The sequence below is a fragment of the Olea europaea genome, unplaced genomic scaffold, assembly GCF_002742605.1.
Source record: "Olea europaea var. sylvestris unplaced genomic scaffold, O_europaea_v1 scaffold1316, whole genome shotgun sequence".
Classification (NCBI taxonomy): Eukaryota; Viridiplantae; Streptophyta; class Magnoliopsida; order Lamiales; family Oleaceae; genus Olea; species Olea europaea.
In genome coordinates, this window is record NW_019230635.1 from 51271 (window position 1) to 60051 (window position 8781).

Consider the following 8781-nt stretch of genomic DNA (forward strand, 5'->3'; position numbering starts at 1 on the left):
ACAAACATCAAGTTTTGGAAAAAAAAAAAAAAAAAAAAAAAAAAAAACCTGTCATTCAAATTAAAATGTCAAAATAATTGATGAATCAGTGAATTTATGACCAATGCTTGCATAAAACATAACACCTCTGTTAAACAAGTACTCACAACTGTGTAGTGTAATGCTTAGACTGGTATTAAAAACATACAAATTTGGCTATCATATTTAAAATTCTGCATTAGATTCTTTGTTTCTTGTGCAATTTGAAAAGATAAATGCACAAGGGATGCACATATTGCAATATAGTCTCAAAAAAAAAATAGAGAGATCAAGCTTTATACAATTGTCAAAATCAAGTTTGTCTAGTCTAAAGGGTGCTGCTTAAACCAGTAGAATAAAAATCTAGGCCCCGTTTGGCCCCCATTTTTTGAAAATGAAAATGGGCAAAGTAGTGTTTTTTTTTTTTTTTTTTAAATGAGTGGTTCAAAAGAAAAAGAAGGAAAAGATTTCAATTTACGTGTAATATTATTTTATAGAAGATTATGTGGTTGAAAATAGGAGAGAGAAAAAAATGAAATGTAATTTAATGAGATTCAAATATGGGCCTAATGAGTTAGGTTCTACATAACAGTTTTGACGAGCCATTAGTTAGAACCAATAAATCAGAAGTCTTATTGATTATCAATGGCATTTACAAAACATTTTCACGGACAAGTCATTTCAATCAACTTTCAGAAGGATCGTATCTAAATGGCAAATTGTAATAACTATATTATGTATTACATATCTCTTGCACCTTTTGTTGGAGGTTACATATTTTAACTCCCTACTTTCATAGGATGATAATATAAAGCACATATCATTTGCAGCCTTGATTAGCTAATTTTCAGGATGGTCATTGGTTAACACTTCTTTTTATTAATAATAACTTTCAAATAGCAATATAACCAAATATCACGGTAACCATTCACCTTCTACTTACCCCAACATCCTGTCAAATCAAGCACCAAATAAAAAGGACAGAAATGAGATTTGGGGTTGGGACATGGGTATTTATTTTGAAGAAAGTTCTCAAAAGAAACAAAAATCAAATGGACTAAGTAAGCCAACGAGAAAGAGAGAAACTCTATACATGGTTCTTCCATCATCAAAAACAATATATTGGGAAAAAAATTAAATGGTAAATACTGAAAAAGAATAAGAGAAGAAAAGGCCTAAGATGCAGAATGCGAGAGAGATAGAATAGAGAAAGAGAGGACAAAGAAGAATTGGAAATTAAGGAAAATTCTCAAAATATCACTTAACATCGAATTAATGGTCTTCATTATTCAAAATGACTAGTCCTATCTGTATTTAAAATCCCTCGTACAAATGGGAGGTTCTCTAAAGAACAAAAACGGAAATCTACAGGAGCTAAACTACAAAATATTTCCAATGGCAGCGATGTTTATCAATGTTGACCAACATTCTGATACTTTTAACACATAGATAATGATATCAATGGGCAGAAGCATGGGACTCAGGAATGGAGGAATGGCCTAAAAAAAACAAATGTAGGCAACATGATGGACCAAATGTCCCTTGATAAGGAAACATATCTTCTATAATGAAACATGACTTATATGATGGTACCGACTTCAAGAACTTTTGACCATTCTGAAAGGCCTATTGGATGAATGACCATTAATCAATAAATAGAAGAATAAACTAACAGATATGTTTCACACAACTTTGATCGCCTTTCTTTCAGATAAATGGAGTATATTTACAGAGTTCTGGGAGATCAACAGGGAGCTGATGGCATTTATAGAATTGTTGGTTCATTATATGATCTGAAAAGTAGATGTGCTCCCTCTCCTTTCATTTTTTGTGATTATCAAGCAAAGAAATGAATGAGTGGCTAGTCTTCCACATAGTACAAAATTATCATCTCATTTAATACCTTCCAATCTCCCATGATTCTAACATTTTAACATAATCCAATCATGCTTTACTAAACTATAAAGCCTTCAGACACCTTAATATAGTACCTAACATGTGTATGTGTGTGTACACAACAAATTTGATAAGAGATACAGTTATAATGCAGGTTTCATCTAGTTGAGTTCAATCAATTCTTAATTACACGAAAATGGGAGAGGTAATCCAAGCCCACCATTTTCTACAGTTGATTGCCTAGCCAACATAAAAAATCTCTCTTAGAGAGTCTAATTACTTAAAAGCATGCAAATGGGTTAGGAATAATTGCAAATAAGAACGAGGCATTTACTCAATAATCAATTAAACAAAAAAGTGCAAGACACATTTACTTTAGAAATTAACATCCTCCACATTTATCTAATCAACAAGCAATTAAAACAGAATTTGGAAAACAAGAGGTATAAATTAACCTCTTCGGTGCTTGAATCTTGAGTTTTAGACACTTCGACCACTGGGGGCGGATAAATTTTGTACTTCTTAAGAATATCGACAACAACCCAATGCTTCCGCTTGCTCAGTGGCCTCGTAGGTTCCAACTTTACCTGCAATCACCATTAAAATCACTACTGTCATTTTATTTCATACCCCCTTCAAATAACAAGGTGAAACCAATAGCACATAAAAAAAAATTACACACACACACACATATAGAAAGAGATAGTACGGACGCGGTCGCCGAGGTTGCATTGGTTTTGCTCGTCATGGGCCATGAATTTGGAGGTGCGCGTAACATAGCGGTTGTAGACTTTGTGGTAGAAGAGACGATCAACCGCCACCACCACTGATTTCTGCATCTTATTGCTTATCACCATGCCCACCACCGGCTTCATTTTTGGCTATTCAAATCTCTGGTTAATCCCTATCCACCCTCAAAAGTCTTCATCCCTGGTTAAACCCTAGCTCTTCCATTTACGACGTCGTAACCACTTCTCATTTGGAAGTAAATTGTGTGATCGGTCCTCAATGATTGGTTTTACTTTGTACTTTGATATCTAATGTTTTATCTTTAATGTTTCACTACTCAATCATCTTTTTTGTCGACAATTATGTCCTTTTGAAATTTGAATTAAATCAAACCATAATAATAATAATAATAATAATAATAATAATTCAACTAAAATTATACCACTAGACCCCGAACCTTTATTTTTAGCAGCTAAGTCCCCAGATTACCAAAGTCTAAATTCAACTTACGAATGTAGTTTTCTCAATCCACAACAAAAATAGTTGATTTGAGATATTTATGATTTTAAGAATTGTGTTTTTATTGAAAACTTGAAGTATATATATGATTAAAATAATATTAAAAAATACAATATTATGCCGAGACTTGCAAGGCTCGAAGTTTGAGCTTCATGCTTTGCCCTATGCTTTTAGGTTTGTTCGAGTCCTTTTATTGCAAGAATAAATTTTGTAATCGTATTTTTTTCAAAAATATGTGATTAAAAAGTAGAAAAAAATTGAGTTCATGTATAAAAATATTTCGTTGTGAAAATGTGTGATCGAAAATTAATTTTAAAAAATAAAATTGTAAAGAATAAAGCTTAAAGAGGATCATAGACCGTTGGTGAAAACACGTAACTTAGGAATAAAAAAGTTTGTTTTACTATATCAGAAACTTAGCTATGAAGTTATCTCAGTCAGACATGCGCTCTATCTTGTCCGATCTTCAAAAAATTTCCTCGAGAAAAACGTCTCCTTCATAAATAGATTTATATTTTGAACAAATATAGTGGATTTATTTGGATTAGTAAAACTGAAATTGATCTAAATTTTTTGTTCCAATTCGATTGGGTTCAATTGTGTATAATTTTGTTAGGAGTTGATGGAAGTTACGAGTCTACAGAGCCATTTCATCTCCTGGTTAGTTTGAACTTTGCATCTATATAGTTTTGTGTGTATATATGTGTGGATGGGGTGTGATATTAATTATAAACACAATAAGTTGTTTACTTTTATTAGAATTGGAATTTTTGGCGGATTAAATAGGTGAGTCACTCAATTGAGTTTTGCTTTTCTAGACAAATTATGATTTTTAATCCATAATTTTGTGCTTCAAAACACTTTCTAGGATTTTATTTCTTTTTAATGGAATGCCTACATTTTTTTATTTTTGTTTATTTTGACCTTTTTTATATATTGGACTTGTATAAATTTTGGTTTCAGAGAAATTTGATTTTCTTTTAAATAATAAAATTATTGTAGTTTTCAATATAATATAAGAATAATTCTATTTGTACACCCAAAAGTATATCGAATTGTTTACCCTCCTCACATGCACATGGGATCTACGTAAATAAAAAAAAAATCAAAATGTGGTACTCACCCCCTATTGTGAGCAGTCAGTAAAGGATTAGGTAAAAAAATCATGTAGCATGGTCCATTAAATAATTACGAATGTAAATTATTGTGTAATTTTGTGAAATATTTAGTCTTGTCCGAAAGATTTAAAATAACAAAAAAAAAAATTTGATTTATGTGATATCTAAAGCAAAGTGATCTTCTAGCAAAGCACTTGTTGGACTTGTATAGTCGTATTACATTATCCACTCTTCTTTTTGTGTTTCATCCCACCTTTTCCCTGTGATACCCAATCTTATGATATGTGATTAGATGTGAAAATAGTGTGCTAACCATTTTCTAATAAAATAAGTATCTTTATTCTGGAAATTGCCATTTGTTTTCTCTCTATAAACAATTGTGGGTTTCTTTGGGTTGATGCCGGTGACAGTATTGTTGGCCTGCATAATCTTAACATGTTTTTGTGCCTTTAGTTATCATTGCATTAATTACCTTTGCGGTGTATTTGGTGTTCCATTAATAACTCTTTTTGAATATATAATTAGTCGTCCGAGGAATTCCTCTTATATGATGCAAAATGGATTTTGTTCTATTTTTTATTAGAGATTTCTCTATAAAAAATACAAATCGGTACTTAGCTCATTTCGCCACTGGTTACTGTCCCCCTCTCTGTCTTCTGCTCCCTTTATCTCAACTAGAGTTTCCACCAAAAGATGAAAGGATTGTTTCTATAAATCCGTCTCCTGATGCATCAATCTCAGGCTTCATGAAATGCTAAGGATCAACGTGCAACCTTGGAAACACGTGTAGCTATTACCAATACGTACCCTTTTAGAGCTTATACTCCTCAAGAACAAGGTTTTTCATGATGGGGTTTAGTTTAATTGATGCTAATGTGTAAAAGCATTCTTACATATGGTGCAATCTTCTCTTAAATTTGTTATTCAAAGCAATGTATCCCCCATGTTTCATTTAGAAAAATTCTCTAAGTTGAATTGCTGGATTACTAGGCATATGATGACCAAAATAATCAATTAATTTAGAAGGCAATGAATTTAGATTTGCATCCGATATCTTATTATATACAGTCTACAAAAACCTATTGCACCATATCTATACGTGTTAATACCTTCAAGTAAATTCTATATTTCAGCTTCGCCTTTTTCAAGATTAGCAGGAGGAGAATGTGTAGAGGATGCCCGACTAGTATTCGCACATATTCGTTGTGCATATAATTCATACATTTCGCATAAAAGTTTGTTCTAAATTTCCATAAGTGGTAGGCGTGTTAAAAGTTAAAACATTTAAAATTTAATCAATTACATATTCAGTACCTGATAAATTGTATCATGGTCCATGATACATGCCACAGGAAATAACATAGGTAATTCTTCCTAATATTTCCTAAGTTTTAATTCCATAAAAAATATAATATCACTAAAATTCGGGTCATTTTTGTATTTATCAAAGGTCATTGCAATGATATAAAAACGTTCAAATACCATACAACTAATGAGATAATACACTCCAGATAAAAGATTGATAGAGTTATAAAAACTTTTCAAACATTTTTTTAATTTTAAAAGTTATCATCCAATCATATTAATTCAAAATAGTACTATCATCGTTTCTATATGCTTACTGTTATAAAATTTAGTTATTAAATATTCATATCCTTCGCGTGATTTCAATAATAAGTAAATCGAGTTTCATCTCTATCCTACATCACTAACAAATGTTTTCATATCAGTCATTCCAAATTCAGCACAAAATTTCTCGAAGACTTGTTTTCTACTGGGTGAAATCTTAATATATATTAGTCAGTGTTCTAAATGGCGTATTGCGCGGCGATGCGTAGATACAAACTATGGACTATGTGAGCTTAGGCGAGGTTTAGGCGTAAAAATGTGTTTTCTTATTTTAATATTATTTTAATTTTTAATACATCAAAAAATTATTTAATAATTAAAAATAATACATACTAAACATTTAAAACAGATTTATAGGAACTTTATACATTTTTCAAAATTTACAACAAAAAGATAAGTTTCAAATTTAAATACAAAATAGTAAATAAATAGCATAGGAATTTAAATCTTATCTAACTCTTTATTGGACTCCAATTCAATATCCTCTTCTTCATCTAATTCGTCCTCCGTGTCTTCCGATACAAAATCCTCTTCGTCAAGCTCCTTTATTTCATTTTGAGTATTTCTAGTACCTCCCGAAGGTTGTAAAATATCATTTTCTAGCTCATCATCACAACCCTCTACAATCCAAAATTGTGCATTAGTTGCATCGCTTGCTAATAGAGTCTCTATTTTGTCCTTCCTCCTCTTTTTGTTTGCCAATTTTGTATCAAATTGGACATAAACAAGATTGTTCATCCTAGTAGTGTCAAGTCTATTCCGTTTCTTCGTGTGTATCTACCAAAGCAAAAACAAAAACAAACAAAAAAACAAAGAAGAAGAAGAAGAAGAAGAAGAAGAAGAAGAAGTACTCATTAGTGAGTCAAATCAAAATGTAACAACCTAATTAATAATTTAATACTTAACCCTTCAAAAGAATTCCAGTTTCTTTCACTACCAGATTAACTAGTAGTCAAATCAAGTATCCTTTTTGTCATGGTCTTCAAATTGGGTGTTCTATTCCCATAAAAATCCCACCAAGTCACTAATAAATATAAATGAAAGAGACAAACATGTTATTTAATATATATATATATATATATATAGACACACACACACACACACTCTCTCTCTCTCTCTCACACACACAATCATATATAATTAACTATTGATACGAGAGAAAGAGTAATATATTAACTTACCCAAAATGTAATTTTCGTCATTGTTCTCACATGAACTTATTGCAAGCTTCCTTCCAAATGAACCTTCCTTTTGAACGTATCTTTGCAACTCAATATTTATTACATGATGTTGCATTTGATCACTAGGAAAGAATTTCTCAACACAAGCAATCAAATTATTTATCATGAATGAATCATCTTTGATACACGGATTCTTGAAGAAATAGAATGGATTCAAAAAATAAGCCGTTGTATGAAGTGGACTATCAAGGTGACCTTTGCTTTTAGCATCAATAATGTCCAAGATTGGCCTATAATCACACTCCCTCTTCGATGTCTTTGCAATGTCATCCTTTGCCTTTAGTAGCTCTCCATAAATAAAGCCCATTGAAGGTTTTTCTTCTCCATCAACAAGTCTAAGAACTATCACCAGTGGAGTGAATACCTTCAAGTACAAGTCTACCATGTTCCAAAAATCATTCGAAACAATAATATCAAATGTCTCTTTTCCCTTTTTAGACTTAGACCATTTTGTGTTATCCCATTCATTGCCAGTCGCCATACTTCTCAACTCTTGTTTTTTATCAAGCAAGCTTTGCAATGTTAAGAACGAGAATGCAAATCTAGTGACTTCCGACCTAACTATCTCTTTTTTTGTGAACTTCCTCATCAATGCCAAAGTCTTGTGATGTGCATAAATAAAAATAGTAAATGATTTTTCCTTGTTAATCACTCCCTTAAAGCTGGGAAGTTTAGAGATTCGTTCAAGCATAAGGTTTAAAGTGTAAGTGGCACGTGATGTCCAAAATATGTTAGGCCTTCGTAATTCTAACAATTTTGCGGCGGCCATATTATTGGAAGCATTGTCGATTACAATTTGAACCACATTTTCAACTCCAACATCTTTAATACAATCGATTGCATAGTCAAATATATACTGACCTGTATGAGCATCATTTAAAGCTTCCTTTGATGAAATAAATGTGGTCCCCAATTTAAAATTTACACACAAATTCATGATACTTCTTCTTTTTCCTTCGCTCCAAGCATCGGTCATGATTGAACACCCATTATTTTTCCACTCTTCTTCTTACTTCTTTAAAGTTTCTTTTGTCCGCTCTACCTCTCCCTTCAAAAGTGGCTCCCTCAATTGGTATTGGGAAGAAGGAATATAACTTGGTCCATATTGACCAAGAGCTTCCACAAATAGTTTAAAACTATCATTGTCAATGGTATTAAAAGGAATTCCAGCTTGATAAACCCATCTTGCCCGAACTTCTAATAACCTTTTCTTAGCAATTGCATCATTCATATTTTGTTGTCTCAATTTCTTGTTTGGCACTCATAGAAGCATCATTGATATTGATAGACCTTCCAAATTGATCCATAGGTCCCACATTAATAGGGCTTTTCCTAGTCCCTCTTTCAATAATAGCAATTGCATATTCTTCTTCCTCATCTATTGTATGTAAAGATATATTCACATCTTCCCTCAACTTAGCAGCATGCAATAGCATCTCTATTTTTCTAGACTTGGTCCCTTGAATCGCCTCAACACACTTAGCTTTTTGTTCTTCACTTGCCTTTGGACATGATGCCAAACCTCTTCTCTTGATTCCAACTACATGAAGTTTATGCCCAAAAATTCCTCCCCTAGTAACCTTATTACATATTATGCATTTCACATTATTAACATTGTTTGGATCTATCAA

The 8781-nt window shown here is 32.0% G+C and overlaps 1 protein-coding gene across 1 annotated transcript in view; it reads right to left on the bottom strand.

Moving 5' to 3' along the window:
- The window catches only part of LOC111374950 (30S ribosomal protein S17-like), a 4428-nt gene extending 1579 nt beyond the window's left edge, over positions 1-2849 (bottom strand). The window contains exons 1-2 of the mRNA XM_022997712.1: positions 2628-2849; positions 2370-2501 (exon numbers count right to left, since the gene is read on the bottom strand). Coding sequence (XP_022853480.1) covers positions 2370-2501; positions 2628-2789 — 294 coding nt within the window. The 5' untranslated portion in view covers positions 2790-2849. The remainder of the gene's footprint in view (positions 1-2369; positions 2502-2627) is intronic.
- Between the last annotated feature and the right edge of the window lie 5932 nt (positions 2850-8781).